Source organism: Theropithecus gelada, chromosome 14 (genome assembly GCF_003255815.1).
Source record: "Theropithecus gelada isolate Dixy chromosome 14, Tgel_1.0, whole genome shotgun sequence".
Lineage (NCBI taxonomy): Eukaryota > Metazoa > Chordata > Mammalia > Primates > Cercopithecidae > Theropithecus > Theropithecus gelada.
In genome coordinates, this window is record NC_037682.1 from 34852913 (window position 1) to 34866857 (window position 13945).

The 13945-nt window shown below is 40.7% G+C and overlaps 1 protein-coding gene across 3 annotated transcripts in view; it reads left to right on the forward strand.

Annotated features, from left to right (window-relative positions):
- The window catches only part of MPPED2 (metallophosphoesterase domain containing 2), a 178037-nt gene extending 164860 nt beyond the window's left edge, over positions 1-13177 (forward strand). For all 3 annotated transcript variants that reach the window (XM_025358380.1, XM_025358381.1, XM_025358382.1), the window contains exons 5-7: positions 5754-5869; positions 9052-9165; positions 11811-13177. In XM_025358380.1, coding sequence (XP_025214165.1) covers positions 5754-5869; positions 9052-9165; positions 11811-11929 — 349 coding nt within the window. In that variant the 3' untranslated portion in view covers positions 11930-13177. The remainder of the gene's footprint in view (positions 1-5753; positions 5870-9051; positions 9166-11810) is intronic.
- Positions 13178-13945: the final 768 nt, after the last annotated feature.

Below are 13945 nucleotides of genomic sequence, written 5' to 3' on the forward strand. Positions count from 1 at the left end.
GGAGACCATAATAATAAGAACCCAAGTCTTTGTGATGCAGCCAGCTCAGGACCTGTCTGTGCATTGAAAATTTGTGGACGTTGATTTGTAAAACCAGGGCTGTGACGCTGAGTAGCCCACCTGAGGATAACAGGCACCAACGTCCTGTTTCCAAATCCTGCTTTCCTAGGACGCACCCAGCCCCCACTGAAGTTTCTGGGGGGAGTAAATAGCTATTCACCTGTCCAAGCCTCCTTGGATTTATGGCTTGGCAGCTCCCTTCTGCCTGCACCACCGTACTGTGTACTGCAAACACAGATGACCTTTGCAGCGATTTCGTCCCAACTTGCTTCCATAAAGAAAACCTGTTTTGTATTGACATTGTTTGGAGTAAGTTCTGCCTATGTTAACTCCCTTAGCCCCTGCCCCTGGAATTTCAGCCCAGACAGGCGAAGTGCTTGCAATTTCAAGAGCAAGGGGGAGGGTGCCTTGAAAGCATCCCCAGCTTCCATCCATCTGAGTCTTTGGTCCAGTGGCTTCAGGCAGATGGAGTTGCTCCCCTTCCTTCTAGTTTTCGAATCTCTCCCTAGAAGGGAAGAGGTTGCAGGCTCAAATTGGCCCACTGGCAATAGGGTGCTTTGTGGGACATTTTCTTACAAGTTGGTTCCCATGTGGTATTTGTTAGTCACAGCTAATTATTAAGTCCTTTGGCTGAAGCAATAGACATTGTTCCCTTGGATTCCCCCCTCCTCCTTTCCCCCCTCGCCCCCTATTGCTACACAACAAAACCCATTGTGGGGCTCTGGAGGTTGGCTGTGCACGTATTTTCCAGTGAACCCCTGATGGGCTCACTGCTGGGGTTTCATGTTTCAGGTTGAAACTCAACTGGATAAAGCATTATTCATTGGCACTGACACATTCAGTGTTCTGCTCTGTATAGATATTTCTCTCACACTAGACTTGGTCCTTCACAAGCAGTTTAGGTCATTCACTGAGAGCAATTCACTGCAATTACTCAGAACATGGATAATCTGCACAGGACTATAACATATTAGGATTTTTAGATTATGGAAAGATCATCAAGTGGCAGGTTTGGCCAGCTGTGCTCAGAGGTGCAGGTTGGAAAGGAGGAGGGAGCTGAGTGAGTGAGCAGGCTCCAAGTTTCTTCTTCCCAGTCCCCACCTTTGCATTTGCCCGCTTTGTGCATTGCATTTCTGCATAAGATTTCTACAACCTAAAAGCAATCTTGAAATCCAGTAATGGAGTCCATTCACTCATTCATTTCTCAGGTGAGGAAACTGAACCAGTGAGGAGCTTTTGCTAACCTAAGGTTCAGGTGAGCCAGTGAATTAATAGCATGAGAATTAGCGCGCACATCTCCCCACTTCTGTATGCCCCATTTGTTATGCCACGCTGAGATAATTCTGGAATCCATCAGTGGCCTGGTTTTCCCACTGCCTGCCACTGTCTTGTGGAAACACCTTACCTAGAGGATTTAGAGGACTGGAAAGCCCCCAGAACAGCCATATCATACTATGTTTTACCAAAGGCCACCGCAGTTGCACATTCCATGGCACCTCTTGGAGAGTTGTACAGTACACAGACTAAGATACTGTATGAAACAGCCTTATTTTTACTTTACCTATGTGAGAGCAAAAACTGAAATTTGGCTAGTAGGTTTTGGTCAGCATTGTGCAAGGGAAGAACCCAAGCTTTGGAGCCAGCAGATCCAGGTTCAGATCTTGGCTCTACTACTTACTGGTCCTGGGAATATGGACAAGTTACTTGATATCCCTGATGTTCAAGTTTTTAACTAAAAATAGAGTTGATAATACCTACCTTAAAAATTGCTGTGAAGAACTAAATTCAATAACTTATGTAAAAGCTCTATGTAAAAGCACATCAAGGCCATGATAAATGTTTTTTTTTTTCTTTTTTTTCTTTTTTCCCGGAATATAACTGTTCTTCTTCTCATACACCTAAGGATCTGAGTTGAAATGAAAGACAGACATTGTTAAAGTTCACCCTTAACTTGGAAACTTCTGGATTTTGTCACAGCTTAACATTAACCAAATGAAATTTGGGGTCTCTGTAAATATAGGCTATAGGTTTGTCTTATCTTTTACAGAGCACTTATAAAACTGAGGATTTCTTGGGGGAATATGGCTTTGGGGTTTTAAGAGAAAATTCTGCAAGGGAAAACCGGAAAGACTGAAAAATTTAAGCCCTGTTCCTTTGCCTCTGGAAGCCCCTGGGTGTCCCGTGGGATCAAATGTTGACTGTCCTTGCTGACAGCAAAATCAGATCCCCTCGTTGTACCAACTACCTGAGTGTGTTTGAGACTTGTTAAAATCCTTCTTTATCAGATGTCCAGATGAGAACCATAGGCCCAGAAACTTGTTTTCAAAATCTAGCAAAACAGATGCTTTTGCTTGTTTTTCTCTGCCTCTCTTTGTCCAAAATGTTCACTGAGTTTTCATTGGATTTCGAAGTTGCCTTTTTGTTTTGTTTTTACTTTTAAGACAAACCTTTGAAGAGGGTCACTGTAAAATGAAGGGGAAGGATGGGCATCCCGAATGAGAAAAGCTCTATTTTAGACTCTAATAAAAATGTTTAAGAACCTGAAGGTGAAGAATCTTAAAGGACAAGAGAGAAAGACCAATTCGTTGAACTCTAAAAGGGTCTACCTGGCATTATCCCCAGGCTTCCAATGCCAGATGCCTCCCAAGCAAATTGAGGTAGGAAAGAGAGCACTACCTTCTCCTCTCTAAAAGCACTGCATCTAACTGAGCAAGGCAGTGCGGCTGGGGCGGGGCTGTGTTGACTGACCATGTGCCATATGTCAGCTGAAGCCCAGGGCCACTCCCAGCGCCTGCATTTTATAGCCAGCTCAGATGTTGTAGGTACTGTATCAATTTTCTATTTCTGCTCTATCAAGTCACAGCAACTTTAGTGGCTTCTAACAACACGTATTTATCTTACAAATACATTGGTCAGAAGTCTGACATGGATCTCACTGGACTAAAATCCAGGTGTCAGCAGGGCTGCATTTTTTTGGAGGGTCTATAGGAAGATCTGGGTTTTTCTTAACTTTTCCAGCTTCTACAAGTTGACCACATTCCTTGTCTCCTAGTCTCCTTCTTCTGTGTTCAAAGCCATCAATAGCAGGTTGAGTCCTTCTCACATTGCATCACTCTGATCTTCTTTTCCACCTCCCTTTTCCACTTTTAGGGACCCTTGGGGTTACATTGGGCTGACCTAGATAACCCAGGATAATCTTACTATTTTCAGGTCAGCTGAATTCCATCAGTGACCTTAATTTCCCTTTGCCATGTACAGTAACATTCCCAGGTTCCAGGTATTAGGATGTGGACATCTTGGAGTGGAGGAGACATTATTGCTTACCCCAAGTACATATAATAATTGTATGTATTAGGACTTCTTACGTTTCAAGAAACTGGATCTAACTAAGGTTAATAAAAAGAACAAGACTTTATTGGCTCGTAGAAGGAAAAGTTCAGTTGGCTTTGGGTAAAGCTGGATCCACGTGTTCAACAACATCATTAGAGTCCTCTCTTTTTTTGTCTGGGGTTTCTTGTGGTGGTTTCTCAAGCAAGGGCTATCTATAGGACAGATAAAATAGCTCCCTGGCAATTCTAGGCTCATATAAGTCTTAAGACTCAGGATCCCAGAGAGAAAAACCATGACCGCTTCTTAGATAGCACCAGCCAAAGCCTGAGGGTGACTCTCGTTGACACAACTTGGGTCATATGTACATCCCTGAGACTCAGTCTAGAGCAGCGATGGAATCAATTTTACCAGAAGCACATGTACTGAGTGGGAAAGGGAGTGGTTCTCCAAATGAACTCAGATGTTGTCACCAAAAGATGGAGGAAAGATCTGAACAGGCAAAAGCAATAGGTGTCCACTCCACCATGTTATTACTGGATTTCAGAACCATGAAATTGATACATTATTCCAGTTCAGAGCTCATTAGGCTTCAAGCAACAAGATACCCAAACCTGAAAGAGTACAGAAGAGTCTCACCCAGAGCAAGGAGAAAATTAATTCAGATAGTATATAAGAAGAGGAATTGCATGGTGGTAAACATTGGTTTTGGAACCAGACTGCCTGGGTTTATATCCAAGTTGTTAATTGTGTTTACCTAACCTCTCTGTGCCTCAGCTTCCTCATTGTAAAATAGAGATGATAATAGTGCCCACCTCATGAGTTTGCTGCGAGGCTTAAATGAGTTAATACAAATAAAGTGCTTAGAGTGGTACCTTGACACAGAAAAAGCATTAAATAAAACAATAGCTATAATAATTCTTCTTCTTCTCATATTCTTATTTCTGTTATGAACAAGCACCCTGGGCATGTTCTTAAGGACTTGGAAAGTGGTTAGGAAGCAAGTGTGATACTTTCCTGGTTTCTCCTTTTCTGGCTAGGGCTACACAGTCTCCTCTCTGGAACTTTCTCCACCATATCAGCATGAACTGAGGTTTGCACGTGTACCACAGATTTTTGTATGGCTTTCGATGACCATTCTTCTCCCTCTGGTCTTGACTATATGTGTCCACCACCAAATGAATGCTGTGTCAGTGTTTCTAAGTTCAAATTCTTGAAAGAATCTGATTAGTCTGGCCAGTGACTGGCTTTAAATAAGGGTGCACTCCGTTTGATTAGCTGTGACTGACAAGGTTAGGGTCACCTTATACACAGGTTTACCTCTTTCATTTGGCATGGAAGGGGCGGCTTAAGCTGAAAGGGTAAGTTGGGCTTGGCCAGAAAATTGACCAACTTGTTTGTTACATGTATGCCTTAGCAAATTAGAATTTACCCACAGAACAAAATAGAACAGTTTTAAAGAACACTGATAAGATCTAGACGTTTTGGAATAGGATGACACTGGGAACTACTTAGTTCTAATGTGATTTAGCCTGTAGTATTTGCAGAGAGAAATTGATCAGTCTCCTATTACCTGTATTTTAAATGGTAGAGACATTTTCAGCACCAATCAGAAATGCTCAGTGGATGGACAAAGACTCATTTCCTTCTACATTGGAACATCAATCTCAAAAACTCATTCCTGAAGCAGAAGTTCCTGGGATTGGAAAAAGCTCACGCCATTGTCAGGAGAGTAGATTCCAGAGTGACCAGGGATGTCTCCAAATCTTCCTTTTGGTGGCAGGAGAAAAGTTCTACATTTACTTTCTGTTTACTGTGTTCCTTCTCACTTTTCAGAGCCCCCATTTTTTTTGGAAATCTCACTCCAGGGTATGCAAAACATCTTAATGGACAGAGGTGTCTGTATCAGAGCCCTCATCCTTTTCTCCAAGGACTTAGTGAGAATCTTTCTGAAAAAGTAGTTCCACAGTGATTGCGAGGGAGAAGGAGTACTGCAGAATTTCTTAGCTGTGAGGCACTACAGGAAGGGTGGAAATGCTTTGGATCAGGGCTGGGTATCTTAGGAAGCACTGAGATTTGGGGGAAGACAAAGCATTGTCAAGATTTTGATAGAGGCCTGCTGGGAAAGTCTCCACTGTAAAGGCTCCTGTGCCCCTTTCTAGTGGAACAATTCGTAGGCTCCACGCTTGCTTTCAAATGGATTGGTTTTGAAGCAGTCAACAAAAAAGCATCCTGCTGCCAGGGCCAACCATCAAAAAGAGAAAAGAGAGCAATGCAAACCGTGGGGGAATGTGCGAGAGAGAAATATTGCAGAGCGGAGCCGTGGCTCTGCTGGCCTGATACCATGTGCATTATCTCCCCCAAAGGACCCCGTGGTTTAATGGATGGGGCTTTAACCTACCCAGAGGTCAGTCTCTGCTGGACAAGTGGAACCTCATCCCTGAGGGCATTGACATACTCATGACACATGGACCTCCTCTAGGTAAGTGAAGCAAAGGTTGTCCTTTGTCATCCAGATGCCTTTTTTTTCCAGGCATAATGAATAATGCTTCAGGGACATAATCATTTTCCTCCAAAAAAAAAAAAAAAAGTGAATACGAAAAGAAAAGTCAATGTCTTTAAAGAAACTCAGTATGATAACTAAACTCAGCAGTTCTGCTGGGCTTACAGGTGTTCTTGAAATTAAATTTTTTGATTTAGTCAAGTCAGGGAAAAATCAAATGAGTATGGTGCACCACAGTCTTTTGAGCTTGATAATTTATTTTAAGAACTGTATTCACTTTGGAGTAAGGGGGTGGGGTGGAGAAAGGAAGGAAGATACAGACCTCCCAATCACAGCACTTTTGAATGGCAATGAAATGATGGAAATTTTTGTTCAAAGGAGCTCATTTTCCTATTCCATATAATGCTGGAACCTGGGAGACCTTTAAAGTTTAACATTTGAGCTGATAATTTTAGAAAAGAATCCTTTTTTTTAAGCTGAGGTATTTCAGTAAGAACTTACGCTGAAAGTTACTTAAGGATACTTATCCTACAGGCACATGGAGCCTGCATCCAGATTTATATTGTCTGTGCTTCAAAGCCTACCCACGAGTGAGCCACATTACGGGTCAGAGAATGATCATTTGACTTATTATCTTCTAATTTTTCACGAACTTGTTATCTGTTGGTTTAGCTACAGAACATTCTTCAACAAGGACTACCACCCTGATTCCACATCTACTCAGTACTCATTACGCCAGGACCCTTTCTAAACAACTAAGGTGTGCTCAAGAAATTCACATGTTCCACTTCTAATAGAAGAGTGTTCGATTTTTTCTTTCTTTTTAAAATTGTGGCTAAATACACACACACACACACACATATCACATGAAATCTACCCTTTTAACACATTTTTCAGTGTACAGTGCTTAAAGAGTTTCTTAATCATGTTGGTTTGGAGAGAGGGGAAAAACACTTTCTACAAATATAAATAATTTCCACAAATTTTCATGTGGTTTGGGGTTTTTATCCATGTTACTCCCCTCCTCTGTCATCCCTAAAAAGAAAAAAAAAACTAACCCTCATTTGCTAATGCAGGTTCAACCTTTGTAGATATTTTCTCCTCCAAGGCACTTGGTGCTTCTCTCCTTCTCTTGCAAGGGAAGTGGCCCATGTTTCACAAAGAAACAGTGGAAGTGAGCACCACAGCGGAGGCCATAGTGGCACATTTTAGTAATGGGGGAAGTAAGAGAAGAAGAGCCAGCTCTCTTGCAGACATGGGAATTGTACAGATTTGCACAGGATCAGCAGTTCCTCACTTTTTTTAACACTTCAGAATCACCATTCCCATGCTTTTTCATCATCCCCAGACCACCCTAACCCATGTTTTAAAATGTTGACACTTGTCAACAACCTTTATCAAGTCATAATTAATTAAGTTCCCTATTTTACAACCGTTAGAGTAGCTACATCATTAAATTGCTAGGTAAATATTCTGATCAGCACGAGTTACCCAGTGAGAGCACCCTACAGAGTTATCTTTTCAGCTACCTTCATCCTTTTGTCTGAGCAGCCTAATTGGGTGCAGGCATGATTTCCCTTTGGTGTTTATTTCAAGGGACTTGGCCATCTTCAGCAGAGAAACATTTACATGACTGGGGTATTATTTGAAATATAACTTTGAACAGAACAAACTTATCAAGTCATTGATTTTGGTATAAAAGCAAATGGCAATAGGAGTAAGTCTGAACTGTAGACTCTAAGGATTTCAGACATCCCAGGAACTCTTAATAGGGAAGCTAGCATCCCTCTCTTTATGGTAAAGGTGGAGTCAATGAGAGAGTGGCTGTGAGTAGAGAATAGTGACAGCTACATCAAGGAGTTCCCAAATAAAAGGTCAGGCAAAGTTTTCATAAGGTATTATTGAACCTTAGTTGATAGAGCTATCGGGATTCTTGTGGAAACGTGACATTAGAGAGGGGAGTGGAAAGATTGGCTTTGAATTTCTTCCTACTGGTGAGGGGCGCCACACTGCTGTGGGACTTCACTATTACGGTATGAGTAAGATGCTTTCTCAGATGTTTGCATATGAAATGGAATATGTTCCCCCTTCAGGAAAAACACATGCATGAGGTAATATGCCAGTCAATGTAGCTTAAGGATTCTGCCCCACCATTTAAAAAGTTTTGAAAATGCTGAATAGATTTTTGCTAGCGACCTCACTTCCATCTATTCTCAGACTCTCTGGTCACTCCTTAAACCCCCGCAAATGTGTCTTTACAGAGACACTGAACGTTCATGTGTGCAGTTTGGCCCAACAAAGCAGAAAGCTGTTCCTTACTCCCCAGTTATTTCTAAATAATAGAAATAACCTAATGGCGCTGTGGAATGGATTTCCAGAGATTACAATTTAGCCTTTCATCCTACCTGCCTTCTTTATGCCCTATCCTGCTGAGGCGTATGGATTCCATTCCAGGCCATAATCATCCAGATAGCTGACTTTTGCTATAATTGATGTCAGTTTTTATGGATTTTCTGCATTAAGTGTAGAACTAAGTGGCTTTTACTTTAAAAGTAGTCAATTAGCCCCAGCTTGCTGGATGCCACTGTGAGGTCACATTTTTGCCCGTCGCTGGAGAGGACAGGACCACAGCGACAACCTGGCTTTCCAAAGCTTTGGTCATCAGGAACCACAAGAGGTAAGACTTAGTGTATCTAAAGAGAGCTGGGTATCTTGTGACCAGTTTACAGGCAGCCCCTCCCAGACCTTCTTCTTTGAATCATCTTGGAAGTAAACTGCTATAAGAAAGCTATAATAAAAAAGAGAAAGTAACTGAATTGACGGAGAAAGAGATATTATGGGACTGCCGGGAATAAATGTCATTGAGCTCATGAAGAAGATTTGAAACCCATGGCTGAATAAATCAAATCTCTTACAGAAAAAAAAAAAATGTTAATTAACAGGAAGAAAAAAAAATGGAAACCAAAAAAAAAATTTCAAGAATCTAAAGAAGACAAAGTGACGAGTGAAAAGTTTCTTAAAAGCCATTGTGAGCTTTAATGGAGGGGCTAGGATTACAGATAATGTAATAAACCTTCTGTGAGTTATGGCTTCCTGAAAGTCTAAATGAAACCTTACCTGAAGAAAGAAAATTAAGTGTATTGATTGCATTTTGCCCTTAGGTTTTCGAGACTGGGTTCCAAAGGAGCTTCAAAGAGTGGGCTGTGTGGAGCTGTTAAACACGGTTCAGAGGCGAGTCCGGCCCAAGCTCCATGTGTTTGGTGGAATCCATGAAGGTAAGAACAGCGGAAAAGAATTCAAAACATGTTATGTCTCTATCCATGATCTCAGTCTACAACTAGGAATAACTGGAGTAGTTGTTTTCAAACTTTTTAGCAGCGGGACCCTCTTATAAGATGAAGTCTTATGAGAAATATCTGCATATAAAGCTGATAAATATTTTATGTGGACCTTCTCTCTTGTAAGCAGAGTGGAAAGTAGGAAGCACGTCTGGTCTACTTTACTGCAAACCCAGCATTCCCCCTGGCAGCTTCTGGAATCTCAGGGCTTTAACGAGGAATGTTTGATAACCACTGCTTTAGAGCAGCTCCGAGGTACACAAGGAGTCATTTTCTCCTTAAGAGAGTTAGAAGAAAAGGTCTGGATATTAGAAGATATTTTAAGCCTGTATAGTCCCCTCCTACCTGTAAATATTGTGTTTCATACGGAATTAACACAAAGACCCAGGAAGACAAGGCATTCTCTGAAAAATAGCTTGGGACATGCAGTGAAAGGTATGTAACAGAAGTGGCGGGAACCTGCACATTTGCAGGTAGACTTTTCCTTACTAACCTCAGAAAACTATTTCAGACTTCTCAGAAGTCAACAGAGCTATTAGCTCAGGCTGAGGTTAAGCAGAATAATTAAATCTGTCTTAAATGGGAACTGGTCCAGTTGCCGTTTTTCTGCCTTTCAAGGTAAGCTGAGTCAGGTTCACAGAACCAAAAGCCTCACAGGAACCTTCAAGGGATCTGGGTTTTCTCCAACCCACCTTTTTCAAATCATGGGTAACTGGGCTTTGGGACAGACACAAAGCCTTCTTTCAGCAAGCCTAAGGGTTTCTGTCCCTAGCCGACTTTCCCAGTTCCACACGCTTGTGTGCAATGGCCGTGTTTACGTGGGCAGCCGCTATATTCTCTCCAGCTCCTGCTTATGGCAGCTCTCTGGAGTTATTTATGAATCTCCAGTCAGGTTGAGGTGTTTAAGGCTGTGTGCCTGAGGAAGCAAAAAGCAAAGTTGGCTTTTTCGAAGCCCACAAATCCAGTGGCTTCCTGGTTAGGTGGGTAATAAAGAGCATATTGAAAATCATCCTACTGAGGCCAGAGAAAATTCAGCTTGCTCCAAGTGCAGGTACCAGCTGAGTGGGTGGAAAGCAGGGTGCAGCTCCCAGAGAGCAGATGTCAGCCTGCCCTGGCTTTGAGCTGTGCTCCCTGTAAAGGAGGATACTGCCCTAAGGTATGATGGAGGGAACACCAGTGATGGGGGAGTGCCTGAAGGGGAGACTAGGGAGGTGGGGCCTCATATGTAAACTAAGCAGCATTTCTGGGGGACTGTTATTCTGAAAACAGATCTGAATTCCTGCAGCATGCCTCTGAGTTTGCATTTTATCCTTAAAAAAAAAATCATTAATTACCTTTAAACTAGCCAGACAATTGGGGAATTCCACCAAAGCCCCAAAATAATAAACTTGCCTAAAAGGGAGGAGATCATATTCAAATAAACTTGTCTCACTTTTATTCACTTAAGACAGCTGAAGAGGGCAGGAAGAGGGCAAATACCAACCTCTTGATGGAGAGAGATAACAAGACTTTATGACCCCAGAACTAAACAGCGCAGATTTTAAATGCCTCTTTTCTTTTCTTAAGGGATTTTTCCATTGACCCTCATTAAGTTCTCCACAGGCTTACTTGGAGAAATTTTAGCAAATGTGGAAAAAAGCCTTTTCAGTTACTTCTATATATCTTGGTAATTTTATTTTTTTCACAGCTATATTTTTATGCGCCACAAGAGCCTGATACCCACATAGAATTACAATCTTAGTTGAAGAGGCTATAAGGCAAATATAAGGTATTAAGGGAAATGTGCAAACTTGCAAACATGCTAAACATTTTAACATAGTAAAAATTATCAAGGGAACATATATACCAAACACCTAGGGAAACAGCTTTCTCCCAATAAAGCACAAAAGGTTTATATTGCATATGGGAAGTGTTTTTGCTTGATCTAGTATCCAGGTAGGCTTAGGAAACAGTGACCTAGGGTGATATTTCTACACATCACTTGGGCATGCGATTAGTGGACACTTTTGAATGAAATGGAATTGTATTAAGGCCACACAATTCAAAAATCATGTATGGTTAACTTTCGTAAAGGCAGTTAAGAGATTATTTCATAAATAAGTAAATTAAGTGTCTACATTTCTTAACTCTCAATGCAGTATCCTTTCTCCCTCACCTACCCCATATCACACTTGGAATTTGGCTGTGTTTGCCCCTGAGGAGTAATCCTTCTATCACTCATTTTATTCCCTAGAACTCAACCATTAACACAAGGCTTTGAAATGAAAATCTTATTTTAAAAAGAGGAAAAAAAGTTTTTCTTTATTCTCCCTGGTAAAGAAATCACAGCCCTTCTTCAACAAGTTTAGCATGGAAATAAAGAAAAAAATAATCGCTCTTAGTTGAAGAAGATTCTCCCGTTTAAAGAAAATAGAGTAAAATTGGGCAGTAGCTTCTGAAAGTCATTATATCTGAGGAGGCTCAACTGAATTTCATCTCACTGTCCACTGACAAAATTTTTTTGTTTTCCTTGCCTGACAGCCCTACATTCCGTCACTCTCATTTGTATATATTACAGTAAATGTGACACTCTCTCCCCACAGGTTATGGCATCATGACCGACGGTTACACAACGTACATCAATGCCTCGACGTGTACAGTCAGCTTTCAACCGACCAACCCTCCAATTATATTTGACCTTCCAAACCCACAGGGTTCCTGAAGCTCTAAATGCCCTATTGGAATGTGAGGGAAGGTCTATAAACTGCCATTTTTCTAATTATAAACTTACATTCTCTTACTCATTTCCAAACCCTGTGAGTTCTTTTTGTAAATTGTTGGAACACAAATGATGCTAGAGGTTGTGCTTCTTCTTTATTTTATTTTATTTTAAATGGGGCATCCATTTGAAATCAGAGGAACATTGTGAATTTGTAAAATGACTTCTGTTTTCTCAAAGGCCATGCCATTGTAAATTGTTAGTGTTCGCCAAAGGACAGCCAAGCTTTCTTTTAAAAAGTGATAAAAGTCTTATTTTAATATGCTTTAAGCTGAAAAAAAAATAAGAAACAGGTAGGCAGTGTTTTAAAAACCAACAGAGATTTGCACAACTGTTTAAGAGTATTGTTTGAAATATTTTAATTTTCGATGTTTTGTTGTTGTTGTTTTCTTGGTAATGCTTCTTTTTTGCAGATGTGGTCCCGATTTATAGCAATCTTCTCAACAGAAGCTGGCATGGAAAAGACGTCTTTTCACACTCACTATAAAGAAAGCTGCATTGAGAAGAAAATGGCTGTCATTTAAAGGATGGTTTAGCTAGTGAGATTCCTATTGTGGATATACAAGGTCTCTTGTTTGTTTGTTTCTTTTAAATTATTTTAGCTTTAAAAATACAGAAATGGAATCTGTCAAGAGCAGGTATCTCATATGGTTAAAAAAATGAACATGCAGACTCCTTTTCAATATGGGTTTATATATATAAGTATTTTTTGTGTATTATGACTACGTTAGGAGTTTAATATTGCCAAGGACAGTACAACTGCAAAGGGATGCTGTATAGCAGCACATCAGAAGTCGGAAGGAACTGACATATTTTCTCAGAACTCAAGGTCTTAAAGAGCTTGAGTTAAATCTAGGTACAGTTACAGGCGTGTATAGACTTAAATGGATGCAATGGAAGCTAACTAAAATAAGGCTTAGTTGTCCTTTCTATTTAAATACCCCGAATTGTCTTCTTACTTCCTCTCCCCTCTCCCATTTTGCACTGTGTGTCGATGCAATCTTCGCTAGCACAAAATATTGTCGCTAATAGTCATTTCTGTTTTCCCATTGTAAATGCTGTTGAGCTTTATTCTATTTTACGTTACCTTGTTAATGAAATTTAGGAAAGCAGTTGTTTCTTTAAATTTATTGTGATATTCTATATCTAGCGGCCTTTATATGCAAATAAAATTGCAAGATTTTTAAATTCGTGCTGTTTGGAGGGTTGGCTGGTGGAGGATGGTAGTTTCGTCCTGAGAAAGGAGGGATTTATTCATATGTAGCATCAGTAATGCCTTTCAGAAGAATTAGAGTAAGTGATTTTTTCCCCTAATTTTCAATAAATTTTTATTACCCACCATTCACAGGCTGGCAGATAGATCGATAAGGCACTCAGTGCACTCTTTCCTTCCATCATGCTGTCATCTCTCTTGCCTTAGATTTCATCTTTGGCTGTTGTAATTTCTACAGGAACAGAGAGACTGCAGTTAAGGCTGTGGATGTATTTTGGGCAAGTTTGTGATAGTGAGTTTAGGGAAACAGTCTATGACACAGTAATCACTATACATTCTCATCTTCGCCAAGAGCAGTCACCATCTCCTTCTCACTGGTGTTTTTAGTAATGCCCACCCACAAAATGCTGTGGCAACCAAGAGGGGATAGGCAGAAGGGTGGCGAAAAACAGATAAAATAAAAAACATCACACCGAAGAACCACTGAAGCAAAACAGCATAATCTTGGATCTGCAGTGCACCCCCAAAGTCTTATGTGTCAGGGCTCGTTGGATTATATTCTGGATATATGTTTCTTCCTTTCTACCCATTGTGGATCCTTTGGTGCAATTTCTGAAAGGAATTCTTGATTTCGGTACCAGCAGAATTTGAGAGAATGTTCTAGGCCAGAATTCCCGCTCAGATTCACATGTAACCATCTTGGTCTGTTGTAGTTATTAATAGTTATTAAGTATCTTGGATGTCAC